Source organism: Stegastes partitus, unplaced genomic scaffold (genome assembly GCF_000690725.1).
Source record: "Stegastes partitus isolate 25-593 unplaced genomic scaffold, Stegastes_partitus-1.0.2 Scaffold10, whole genome shotgun sequence".
Lineage (NCBI taxonomy): Eukaryota > Metazoa > Chordata > Actinopteri > Pomacentridae > Stegastes > Stegastes partitus.
Window position 1 is genome coordinate 1,221,840 of NW_007577741.1, and position 13,132 is coordinate 1,234,971.

At 42.3% G+C, this 13,132-nt stretch overlaps 2 protein-coding genes across 4 annotated transcripts in view; both read left to right on the top strand.

Annotated features, from left to right (window-relative positions):
- si:dkeyp-67f1.2 (FAM3 metabolism regulating signaling molecule D) overlaps positions 1–9,951 on the top strand; it is a 14,702-nt gene extending 4,751 nt beyond the window's left edge. The window contains exons 2-12 of one of the 3 annotated variants that reach the window (XM_008285821.1): positions 1,292–1,398; positions 1,499–1,631; positions 5,644–5,788; positions 5,867–5,965; positions 6,083–6,121; positions 8,648–8,771; positions 8,847–8,905; positions 9,128–9,178; positions 9,289–9,373; positions 9,457–9,583; positions 9,702–9,951. In XM_008285821.1, coding sequence (XP_008284043.1) covers positions 5,776–5,788; positions 5,867–5,965; positions 6,083–6,121; positions 8,648–8,771; positions 8,847–8,905; positions 9,128–9,178; positions 9,289–9,373; positions 9,457–9,583; positions 9,702–9,806 — 702 coding nt within the window. In that variant the 5' untranslated portion in view covers positions 1,292–1,398; positions 1,499–1,631; positions 5,644–5,775 and the 3' untranslated portion in view covers positions 9,807–9,951. Of the gene's footprint in view, positions 1–1,291; positions 1,399–1,498; positions 1,632–1,758; positions 5,177–5,643; positions 5,789–5,866; positions 5,966–6,082; positions 6,122–8,647; positions 8,772–8,846; positions 8,906–9,127; positions 9,179–9,288; positions 9,374–9,456; positions 9,584–9,701 lie in introns of those variants that run through there. The other 2 variants (XM_008285829.1, XR_520342.1) reach the window with 2 other exon arrangements.
- Positions 9,952–10,073: 122 nt separating this feature from the next.
- Positions 10,074–13,132, top strand: part of LOC103360168 (protein FAM107B) — a 6,339-nt gene continuing 3,280 nt past the window's right edge. Inside the window, exons 1-2 of the mRNA XM_008285843.1 lie at positions 10,074–10,884; positions 12,060–12,081. Of these exons, the coding sequence (XP_008284065.1) occupies positions 10,861–10,884; positions 12,060–12,081 (46 nt within the window). The 5' untranslated portion in view covers positions 10,074–10,860. The remainder of the gene's footprint in view (positions 10,885–12,059; positions 12,082–13,132) is intronic.

Here is a 13,132-nt window from a genome sequence, read left to right on the forward strand (position 1 = left end):
CTAAGTGTAGCCCTGTGATAGACTGGTTACCTGTCCAGGTGAACCTGCCTTCACCCTGAGTCAGCTGGGATAGACTCCAGCCCCCCTGCAACCCTAATGAGGATTAAGCGGTGTGTAGATAATGGATGGATGGATGGATGGATATTGTAAATGCACCAGAGTTAGCATAAATGCCAATTTGCATCTGTTGTCCCTTGGTGGGTCATAGCCTACAAAATAAATAAATAAATCAATAACTTACAAGGCTTTAAAATAGACAAATACAATACAGTTGATCAATCAATAATACACAGTGCATGATTATAAGTGCTAGAGTTGAAGTGCTGAAGTTAAGGTGCTTATCGTGTGTATTACGAATATTATTACACTATTTGGAGAAGTATGCAAAGTTAATTGTGATAGACTGGTTACCTGTCCAGGTGAACCTGCCTTCACCCTGAGTCAGCTGGGATAGACTCCAGCCCCCCACGACCCTAGTGAGGATTAAGACGTATAGATAATGGACGGATGGCTTTTCTGACAAGGTTTCAAACATTGCAAACTCTATATTGTTGTGCCGTAACAGTAACAGGATGACTAGGACAAAACACGCTGTGGAGGTTCAGCTTTTTATAATGACGTGTACTTGCCGCTTCTTTTCTCCCATTTGCAGACAAATTTTGACAGATTTGACTTTGGAAGTAAAATAAAAAATGGAGCATAACAGTAAACTGTTTATGGAAACTGCTCTGCTCCTCAGTGGCGTTTTATTTTGTCTCTTTAAATAATATCCAAGTTGACCATTTAATTACAAAATACTGTGAGTATATCACAAGACAAAACACGTGTCATTACTGTTAAACCGCATCTGTTTTACTGTTTTTCATATTTGACGCCAGCACACGTGATGGATGGTTGCCGTTGGATTTACTGTTTGGCCACGCTCCGTGTGAATCCTAATTATCGCCACAGAGACTGATGGTCTCGCTCTCTGCCCTCAACATTACAAATGATCTTATGCACAGCCCTGACTTTGAAGATACTTTAGTCTGGTGATCAACAATCTAATGTGAGTGATCAGTGGTTGTCAAGAATATATCACTTTTTGTGCTTGGCCAGAGATTCACAGCCCTGCTGCTGAGCTTTTGGGTTGTACACCAGTATGATTTATAACACACTGCTGTTCAGCTGTCATATCTCCTGCCTGTATTTCCTTTTTATCTGTGCTACACATCATGAACTGAGCTGTTAGGTTTATGGGCTCTTTAACTACCCCACTGTTAGATCTTATTGGATTCATTTGTCTTTTTAGGCCGGGTTAAGGCTTCACCCTGGGATTATTGCATCAGTGATCTTCGTCTCTGTGGCGGCAGTAGCTGCTGCCGTATTGATCATCCGAAAATACTGCTTCCCAGTCAAGTAAGCAAACTTTATTAATGAGCCTTAACGTGATTATTTTAAACTCTTAGGGCAGTAAAAAAAACACAACACCCTCGTCTGTCACGTACCCTTATTTCAGCGAGGCGACTTATAGATACTCGCTGCTGAGGCGGATGGAGGATCAGCATCCAGTGCCGGCGGAGGAGGAGGAGGAGGAGGAGGACGGTGACGGTGACAGGGGGCCCTGCACAGTGGGAGAGGAGTCAGACGAGGTCAGTTCACCATGGCTCGCCTGGTAGTAGCTATCGCTGTCATCTGTCGCACAGGCCCAGTCAACACAGCTGTAACTTTCCCCATCACATCACATGTCAATTGCAGCGTCCTCTTTTCTTCTGACAGGATCTTTTGGAATAAATCGCCAACTGGGATGCTGCCGGACTCGCTGAGAAGGAGTGTATTGTAGATGAATTGTGTGCTTTGGGGCTGCAAATAGTTATCATGGTTGACACAACATCAGAAAACAATTTAAAAACAGAGGTCACTATTCGGCGAGTCAGGAAAATGCGACGAGTTGAGAAGCTTTTTGCTATTTTTGATTCAACAATATACAACAAAATACTTGCTGAGGATCAATTAGTCAACCAGTTGCAGCTCCAGTGTGGTTTGTGTGTCTGGATTTGCATTTATCACCTGGCTTAGACTCTTTCTAGATGTGTAATGTCTTTGTGTTTGATGTGCAGCACTGATCTTCATTTGCATTATCGTGGTGATGACACTGATGAGTTTAGCATATGCAACACACGGCATGCAGTGGTTTTAAAGTGGCATCAAGCCGCTGATAAACATCCACGTTTTGTACTGGTTTCCATGTCTGTGGGGACGTGCAGGCTACTTCCAGAGCCTCTGGCACAACTCAGATGTTTTTGTTTTTAAGTCTGCTAAAATGTGCCACAATGGAGCACCAGTCAGATATCCCAGATAAGAATCACAGTAGTAACAGAGCTGAATGTGATTGTTGTGATGTTGTCAGTGTGACTTCCACACAGCATCTCTGCCTCCTGAAATTAGACTACAACTAATTTGAAAAAATATGTCAAATTTCGTAAATTGCTACCCTCGGTGACAAATTCAAGGGAAACCCAGCATTAAGTGTAGTAAGGGCTTCATTATGCCATTGATTTTAAAATCCTCTGGAACTGTACTGGAGGGTTGAAGCGTCATTCTTCCAACAGATATCCCCTCGTTTAGCGTTTTGATGATGGCCCAAAATCTCCCATTGTGTTCGACTGGGTGGAGATCTGCTCGCCGCGCACCATTCAAATCATTTTTCTGCTCATCAAACCATTTGGTGACCCCTTGTGCTCCGTGGGTGCAGTTCATTGTCATCCTGGGTAGAAATGAGAATAGAAATATTTCATCATGGAACAAAGGTGATCACTCAGAACAGCCCTGTATTGATTTGCAGTGACCCTTTCCTTTAGGGTCAGCGTTATACTGTCGCGCCCATATGGACTGGGTGGTGCACTACATCATGCTAGGACCCTCTCATTAAATGCCCATCTGCAGTCCATAATTTTTGTTCTTGCAGACACAAATTCTGGACGACTATGAGGTCAGTCGTGTCCATGCACAGAATACTTAGACACGTCTAGTCCTCCAAGCGGACTAGAAAACAGTCTAACAACAGCAGCTATGCATCTGTGGTGTCTGCAGGTTATTACAATCAAAGCTTAATGGGAGAAATGGACCCCAACCAGGCCAGCAAAATGCCCCTAACAGCATAAGAGAGCTGTTGCATCCCTTCACCGTAGGGTTCAAGGGTTCAGGCTGTTCCTCTCATTTGTCACCCATCTGTACATTTTAACTCCTTTTTTTAAAATTCCTGTTATGTTTAAAAGGAATCGTCTTCTGCAAAACCAAACCCATGTCCTTGATTAAACCACCATAGTTCTGATTGTGTGAAAAGGAGCCTCACACTGCGGAAGACTTAAGACTCAACTATTTAGATTCTTAGCATATTTTTTTTTTTAAACGCTTTGTCACTTGACTTGAGAAGAGAAAAAAATGTGGATTCATTCTGGCACAACGCAGCTCCCAGAACTGAAAGGAAAATGTGAAAACAAATTGTCTGGTATTGTTGCATCAAGGTGATGATTTGCTTAAATATGGATAAATCCAAAAAAAAAAATTTGGCAAGTTTCTCAGGCACCTTTACATGTACTCAGTCTGAGTAAGTCTGCCACAGCACGTGTGAGTAATATTAACTCTCCGTTTTGAACTAAGCAGTTACAAATCGTTGCATGGAGATATGACATTTCAGATATTTCAAACACCCTAATTGATCTGAAGCTAAAAATAGCCGCAGTAAGACCCCAGCTATCTCGCAGTTGGCTAGTTGCCTTTGAAATTATTTCCTTTTGCATGCTGTCATTCCACTCAAAGTCAATTTGCTGTCGAGTCCACTGCCTCTGTAATGGACTTCTAGGCTGACTGATGTTGCATGATGTTTTTTGACAGCTGCGTTCGCCACAAAGGAAAAGGAATCAGCGACTCCACCTGCTTGGGAGTTGCGAGCGAGCATCGCGACGTCAGTGTCACACGGTGCCAGCGGCACCTCAAACGGATTAATAATTAATCAGAAATCACTCTTCGCTTTATTTATTGTTTGTGTGATCAACAAATTAGGCGACGAAACCCGTCTAATTTCAGCTGTCTCTTCTTGTTAGGACTCTGGAGAGTTATTGCAAAACTCCACAAACATTCAAAGTGTTTTGTGTGCAGCTGCTGATGGGCGACACCGATGATGTCTGCTCTGTCTTTTTTATATTTTGGAAAAGCGTTGGGTCAGTTAGGGTTTAAATATTCCTCCTGTGCACCGTCTGAAGTGTGCTCAGATCGTCCTTGTTTAATCCAGCTCATGAACTTGATGATCCGCCCGCTCTGCCTCTTATCTAAAGCGAGTGTCTGCTTTATTAGAGAGGAGATGTTATATTTGAGTATATAAGTATTGCTGACTTCTCACCGACAGACACGAGGGCTGTGAAGTGCCGAATGACAAACACTCGCCCGTGTTTGTCCCGCTGCTGTCTGTGCATTGTCTGCAGTCGCACAAAATGAAACTAAACATGGATGTTTGGTTCTCACAACCATATCTGGCCCCTTTTCCCTGCATGCTTAATGTTCCATCTGATCAGTGAACGGTAGTACACAAAGACCCTCTGCTGGTGCTCTGTGGTATTACACCAGGCGATGAGTTGAGATGCTGTGCACATTTACTGACGTGAAACTGTTTGTATTCTCTTATTTCACTTAACATTAAGTATTTTATTGTAATGTCAACATTGCTGGTGGGAGTTTGGTTTGGGGAGCTCACACAAAACACAAACAAACCCTCGGGGCTCCCACAAGAGGCGTGCTTCACTGTAGGGAAATTTTAGTAATTTTAATAATCAATGTCGTTTTGAATAAAAAAGACCTTTAAGGCATGACTTGTCGTAGTCTCAAGGCCCTGTGTCAGTATTTCAGTTGTTGTTTTTTTTGTTGCTTATATAATTAATACTCCAAAATAAAGTATTCAACTTCGTACGAGTGAACAAATTGGTGACAACGGAGAAGCTCCTCCTACGTAAAGTTAAGGCTCAGCTGCTGCAGAAGGATCAGCCGGCCAGATACTTGCTGACACAAGGGCTTGATGTCTGCTTTACTGGATTACTGTGTCTTTTCGTTCCTTGTGCAGCGTCGCGCTCTCGGATGTCTCGGCAGAAACATCTGACGCCTCGCTTTATTTGTGATATTCCAATAAATCTCGTTCTCCCTCCGTCCGGGTTCGTGTCTCATTGTCACATCTGATACCTGCTGTTGTATCAGTAAATGTGCTTCCAGCCTCTAATTTCTTGTTCCTGTTTTCTTTTAGTCCGTGTGAACTGCTTCATGCGGAAAGCTCCACGTATTAAGCGGATTTCACTGAAATTTACATAAAATTAGAAAACGCTGACACCTGGTACAATGTCTCTTTAAACCTTTCTTTCCATTTACTCATCCAATTTGAAATATGAGGCTTTTAACCTTCTTCCCATCTCTTCTTTGTGCCTTTTTCCCCCCCTACACAGCTAAACACAATCTGCCGCCTGCAAACCTCATTGTTCACATCAAATAGTATCCGTTACCGTTTCCCTTGTTTGACGTTGTTTTAAAAAGAAAAAAAAGCTGTCACTTGATCTTCATCCAGTTCATCGCAGTAGGTGTGGTTATAGATTATGTCACATCGCTGTGTGTTTTATGTAGAGTAAGGAGTTATCAGGGAGATGAGATGACACCACGAGCTCTGCTGTGTCTCTGTTATTTTGCTGAAGCACACATGAAAGATCTCAACTTTTCCTCCTCGGACAGAACAAAGCTCTCTGATTTGTCGCAGACATGAGGTGTCGAGGTAAGATTTGACTTTTATTTAAAAACACTATCTTTTAGTTCTGCGGATCTTCATCTGTTTTCTCTTTCTTGTTGACAGCTGCTCCGCACCTCGCCGCTGTAATTGTTGTCCTCCTAATCACATGGGGAATCTCCATCAATTCATTTGATGCACAAGGGAAAGCGAAAACATTTCTCGGTAAGATCGTTTTTTTTCTGTTGTTTTTTTTTTAAAGTACATTTCGAAATCTGCAGTAAGTCTAGCGTCGCAGTAAAAGCTATTTCCATTCCGTCCCCGTTCGTTCTTTTTTTTTAGGGTTTTATGCAGATCAAATTAAACTAAAATTCAAAACAGGTAAGTCAGACGTTCTCCGTTTTTAACACTTAATATAAAATATGTACTCTCTCTCAAGTGGTTCCTCTGAATTGAATAATGGTAAAACTAATTTTTCTTGGGAGCAGGTAAAAAGTGTGGCACAGTCGAGCTCTTGTATGCGTTTCTCTTTAAACTGGGTGTCACTTTCAGTCCTCGGGCCTTTTGTTCAGCAGGACAAAGACGCTGGTATGTTGTATAATCCATACCATAAGAAAGCATGTGATGGTGAAGAGATAAGCGTGTTCCCACCCGTTGAGGTACGAAATCTCAGCATTGGGTTTTTGCTCAAAACATTTGACAGGAACAAAGAAAACACAAGAAATCTGTCCTTTACTGTCACTGTCTGGTCTCCTAAAACTCAACTTGCATTGAAAACAAATGACCACTTCCAAGAGCACAAAACGGACCGTGGGAATAATAACAAAACACCGGCGTACACTCGAGTCTGATTGTCAACTCAATGTATTTAAAGAAGAACCTCTCACGGTATAAGAGAGGTGAAAACCTAAGAGGCTGCCAAGTGCACTCATATTTACCTCCTCCTCAATCAGCACCAACTCCAGCTCCTCCAGCACCTGTCCCCGAGGGCATCTGCGGTTGTCGGAGTCACTGTAATTACACTTATCACTGTAACCGCCTCAAACATCCTCGCTCAGGTAAAGAGATCCCAACAAACGGTGTTATCTCGTGTCACACTAAGTCGGCCGTTTACCTTATCACTTACTCTTGTGGTTGGGTCACGTGGGGCAAAGGAAATCCCTGTTGCTGATCATGGAAGCACAAATAAATACCCAAAACGTGGATTGGCAAAATGCAGTCAGAGCAACCGGAGTTGACCAAAGTGCCGCGTACAACAACAAAAACGTGTGCGCAGAAAACAAGCTAAAAGCGTCGTAAAAAGAAAAAAGTCAGATCAAATTACAAAATTAAATGAATATACTTCAAAAATTAAACCACTGAGAGCATTCAAAAGCCGTTGAAAAATGTTTCTCTTTCTTAAAAATGTTAACGCTAGAAAATCATTTGACTAAAAAAGAGGAAAGCTGTTTCAAGGGCGGCTAAAAGCAGCCGTTGTGAGGATCTAGGAGGCTGTGAAAGTAAAATCCGTTATCATTTATCGACATGTTAATCTTCTATTTGTTTAAAAGAAAGAATTCCTATGTGTTGATGGGGTTACAGGTGGAAGTCTTTGCACTGCAAAAGTCAAAAATAGAGATCTCAGGTGTGCTCGGGTCTCAGTCTGAAGGGGCTACTCGGTCAAATTATGGGCTGTAACCAAGGCTACAGACCAGCCTGTGGAGATCTCATCTCTAGGAAGCTGTTCTGTCGAAGGAATGAAAGTATGTGTTCGCTGTCGTCTTATAATTAAGCTGTCATTCTTGTTCTTCTCCAGGAGAGAAGCAACGGAGGCTCCGGACAAACTGTTATCCTCTAATTTACACTGTGTACGATGTTTAATTTGTCAATGACCCGGCAAAGTGGTGGTTTTATGCATCGAGGTAATAAATCAACAAGGCCTAGAGGTAGAGCAGAGTAGTTCTGAGACGTACCCAGGTGCCAAGCCGCGCCTGGTTTTATAAGCAAATAAAAGAACCTTAAAATCAATTCTCTATTTAACAGGTAGCCGGCGCGGAGACGCTACCACGAGCGTAATGATTTCTGCTTTATTGGTACCAGTTAGGAGCCTCGCACCAGCTGCAGACGAGACATGGAGGACGGCCCTGGCTTGAGTTGCAGTAATGTAGCCTTGAGGAGATTATTGCGGCGGTTACAATCTCCGTGGCGCTGAGACAGAGGATGGATTTCAATTTGAAAGTGGCACCCTTACACCACGGAGTTAATCTGTTTGTCGAATTATCCGGCAGCAGTATATTTTGTCCAATTGAATCATCCTATTTCCTCTCTAAGATATACTGAAACTGAGAAGTTATCACTCGCACCAAGAGGAGGTAACTCAGATGTTTTACGTTCCTGGAGGGAGCACTATTGAATCTTTGAAAAGCCTGCCACCTCGCAGACTGAATACAGATTCCACGTGGTTTCTTTCGAGCTGTTATTCTAACATTTCGGGCAGGACGCTTAACCTAAAGATTATATAGGAAAGCGTGCTACGTGGCGCTTCCTTCCATTTGGTTTGACGTGTTTTGATTAGCTGCACCCTTTTTGTTTTTGAAATTTGCATTCGCCCAAGGCCCCTTGATTATTTTTCCTCGCCGGAATAATGCAACACGATTATCTAATCACCATCAGACGTGTTATTAGGATGTGGCCTATATAACATACAAGCGCCTTTGTCCTTCCACCGACTGTTGATTTTGAAGAAGGCCTGAGGGAAATGTCATCCAAATAAATGAGAAATGCATATGGAGCACTGGAAGCCTCTCTGCAGCCCCTGGCGTGCAATATTTTTCTATTACTAGAACTCATCTTTTTTACATTACACAATTCCCACAGTAACTGTATCCATCAGGAGGTCCTCTCTGTCCCTCTATTCTACATTTTCAGCTCCAACTGCATCTGTGCCAAAGTGCCGCCTCTCCAGAGTCTGCCCGCCTCAACATTTTGCTTTACATATCAGCAGCGGAGCGGCCAACGTTGTCGGGCCAAAGATCTGTTTCGATGGGAAAATGTATGTATTGATGCGGGGGCTGAATTAGCCAAAAGACAAAAGCAGAAACTAAACTCCTCGTGTGTGTCTCGACAGCATCATGAGCCATGTGTTTAACAACGTGGGACCAGGCCTGAACATTGTGGTGGTAAATGGTGAGTAAAATCCAATACGCTGATGTATAGATCATTACAGAAGCAATATAAGCTGCTGAGAAACTTCAGAGTTTATTCTTGAACTTTGAAGTCTCCCTTCAAGGTCCCTTTTTTTTTTTGTAGCTTGTCTGGAGTTTTCAGTTTTATTTTGTGATTAATTCACAGTATTCATGTCTATTATGATTATTTCAGTCTTTTTTTTATGTGTTTTTTCTATCACAGGTGAAAATGGAGTTGTAGAGAAATCAGACTGTCTTAATATGAATACTGCAAGTAAGAGGTTTTAAAAAAAAAAATCTTTTATTCAGGTTTTCAATTTCAAACTTTATTAAAGCCTTTCAGTGATGGCATTTTTTTTTTTATTCTCTCTCTCTAAATTAAAGACCCAGAAGACATCCTGGCATCCTTGAAGGAGATTAAACCCGGAATGATTGTCTTGGTGGCCTCCTTTGATGATGTGACAAAGAAGTGAGTCCAGATTTTCAATGATTCAACACGTTAGAATGATTTCACATCACAAAATCTGACCCCGCCGTGCGACTCCGTGGCAGGATGACAGATGAAATGAGGGAGATATTTGTCGGGATGGGAAGCGCTTTGATCAGGTCTGTAAAACACAGAGACAGCTGGGTGTTTGCTGGGAGAACAGGAGCAAGAAGCAAAAGCCTCTTTGAGAAGGTTAGCGAACCTGCTCGGCGCACTTTTGTTTGTTCTATTTGTGTCAGAGAAGACCATCTATTTTAAAATGGGCTAAAAGTTTGAAAGAAGCGTGTTTTCTTCTCTGTTCACCTGTCAGCGAGCTGCTCACGACGAGAAAACCGACGTTTATGAAGGATGGCCGGAGATGGTGGAGGTGGCCGGCTGTTTTCCCAGAAACCAGACTGACGGACCGACTGACTGACACGATGTGATGGAAGGTTCTTTGTTTTGTTTTTTTTAAAACGGTCTTTCAAGATTTCTCTGTAAAGTGACGCCGCTCCAAATGGTGTCAACTCCCCTTCTAAAATTAAAAGCTTAAGATCCCTGTTTCCTGCAGGTTCCCTGAAGGTTCTGGGATTGTTATTTATGGTGTCTGTCTGCGATTCACAGCAGCGTTTTACTCAGAGGAACATGTTTTATTTACTACAGTTAAAGTTAATGTGGCATTACTATGTACATACAGTATAACAGGAAGTCTGGTCACTATATATTAAACAGTAAACCTCACTGAGAGCTCTGTGATCAGTTGATTACTTAACTGTAAACTGCTTTAGAGACATGTAGACAGCAGATATAATGGTTAAATCTGATGAATAGTGAGATGAATAATGAGAGAGGAAAGAATAAATTCACCATTGCAAACTTTGGATTCATATTTTTCTCAGATGCTTGTGTGAAATCCTTGATAATTTGACTTCTCTTGGCCCTGAATAGTTATTTAAATGAGACAATTTGAGCTGCTTGGAGGGGAAAATTGTTGAAACTCCAACTAGACACAATCTTTACTGATTTATTTATTTTTAACTCGAGGTCACGAGCCAAAATCACTGGAAACCGCCGGTTTACGTTTCAACAATGCTGTGTTTTATAAGCTTTCCATGTGTCTTTACATGTGAAATCTTAATTCCATTTTGCATACATGTACCAGAGTAAACCTTGCATTATGTTTCCCCTGAAATACTTGCATAAAACCCAAGCATCTTCAATTAAAGTTTGAATCAGATGAAACTTCAGCTGAAACTTCCCTCCACTGCCGTGTATTTCTGAGCTCTCTGGGCCGGAGCTTCTCCTCCGCTCGGTGGCTGCTTCTCCGGGATCATCACCATTGGTCCGAGCACTGAGCGCTGTCCCCTCTCTGTGCCATTCTTGGCTGCTGGAGCAGAGAGAGAGTAACCTCAAATTATTGCCGAGACTCTGTCCACTCCGGGTCCAGCAGGCGTCTGTGGCAGGCACCAAATCTGGATTATGCTGAGGACATGGGAGTCACGCATGGGAAGAAGGTGAGCTGTTTTTTTTTATTTTTTTTAGTTAACTTCTTCATTTATTTTTGAGACACAACATTTCTCAAGTCATGTTTAAATCATCCGGCAGAAGCATCCATGTGGCAAAAAGCCTTTCTTGGCGTGCATTGTGTTTTCGAGAAGAATGAGTGACAGATAACGGAAAACCCCAGAGTTACAATATGTTCTTTTCCTATTTGTATTATTCATGTATGCTCTTTAAAACTAACCCTTTTTGTTTTACAGTTCCTCACTTCTGCCGCGGTGTGTTGTCTGTTGTCTCTACCTTTTAGCCATTTCCCAAAGGCAGTTAGTGCTTGAACCAAATGCAGGTCTTTATCCAACTGAAGAGACGCCCACTGAAGAGTGGGCCTTGGAGACTGTTTATCCTGTCATGTCCTATTAATTCTTCTCCACACAATATCCTCTGTGTGAGAGTTAGCCAAACAGCAGGACTTCCCCCTCATCAACCAAACAGCATCGAGCAGCTAGTTGTCATTAAAATGCTGTCAGTGTTCATCTGCATTGCCTCTCCGTCTGACGATTCGCTGTCATCTTGATAAATTTTAATTTATTTCAGAAGTCGTGCCGGATTTTGAAGACATTATGCAATGCTATTATATTTTTTTTCCCTGTCTGCGTGTGTGTAGGTGACTGATGAGACTCCAGCAGACACTATGGAGCTGCTCTGACTAAAGCAGATCATGCACAGAGATTCTACCGCACAAGTCATTAAATGTTTCATCAGACAACGAAAAAAAACTGCAAGAATCCCACTGAAGTGTTTACTTAGCTGTCCGGTCCGATTCCCACAAAGGGGAATAAACTCTTGTCTCAACCATTAATTCTGCTCAAACTCCAGCAAATGAGCGACTCAGTGGGCATCAAACTGCGTTTTGTCTGATGCTGTCATTAATGAGGTGGCAGCCTTCCACCTCACCACTGAGATCACTCGCTTCGCTGGACATGTGCAAGTGGAGCTGGCACTTCATTTGTTTGTCAGCATCATAATACAGCTTTGTGTTGCCGCCATTTGCATGAAGCTGCAATGTTGACCCGACTGGGAGATCTCTGTCTATGTCGTTTATTTGTACGTAGTAGTGTTTAGTAAAAGCACCGTGTCTCTGGGATGAGTTAATAACTATATCATGTTGTATTTTACTTGTTGTTCACAGAGAGACCTCCAACATTTTCCAGGTGAGACACACTTTAACTGGTCTGGTGAGAAAACAATCTAATGGCGTATATTCTGATGTGTTTTACTATTTATTGGAACATAATGGTTTCAAACTTATTAACTATACAGTTTTATGCCTCATGCGAGCTTCCTGCTGCGAGGCAGCACATTATCACCCACTGAGCCGCCGTGGCTCCCATGATGTCTGCTGTTATTGTCGGCGTCGTAAAGAAGCAGGGCAAAGTGTTTGCCTCTGCCGGCCTGCTTGTGAGGAGGAAGACGAGAGATAGCAGGGATGCGTTGTAATTCGTGTGACGCCGACTATAAAGCGCATATGGACACTGTAGCATTTGCAGAAGAGACATTTTTATCGATTTGGACTGTCGTTAAGAGTAAGAGGGTTAGAGATAATTTGTTAAGTCAATGAACTGTTATGTGCTTGTCAATAAACCATTTGCTCAGAGACATTTGGCAAGTCAGCTGAATTGTGCTTTAAAGCCAGACCATAACTTTTGAAAGAGGTAATGCCAGGGCTTTCTTCTTTGCAAATGAAAAGCTGAATCCATAAGAAACAAAAGGCTGCTCGTTTCAGGAGGGGGTTTGTTGCTGCAGCCTTTGTGGATATGCACAGTGTGTCTAACTTAACCGGGCTGATGTTAGCAAACTTTGCACAGAAATCTCTGTGTAACTGGCATTTATGAGTCACTTGGCTGGCTTTGACTCGGGCTTATGTTTTAAGATTTACCATTATCCTCTTACTTGTGGCCACATTGACTACCTTTGAGTAAAAGTTCCATAGGCCAGCTATAAAGGCCTTTGGGTAACATCCAGGCTGTGCTATATCACTGATCTTAAAGTATATAGAGAGTCCAAAGAGCCTCTGCAGTCGGCAGCAGGTTTGATCCAGAATAGATAGAAACAGGCTTTAAATGGCAGAAATCAATACGGTGGCGAACAGTGGTGCTGAAAACCTGTGCTAAGGTAGAAATACTGTTACATTGCTCAACTACAAGTAAAACTACTCCGATTTCTGATGTATTATCAACATCAGGCATTCAATCCAAAGGAGAT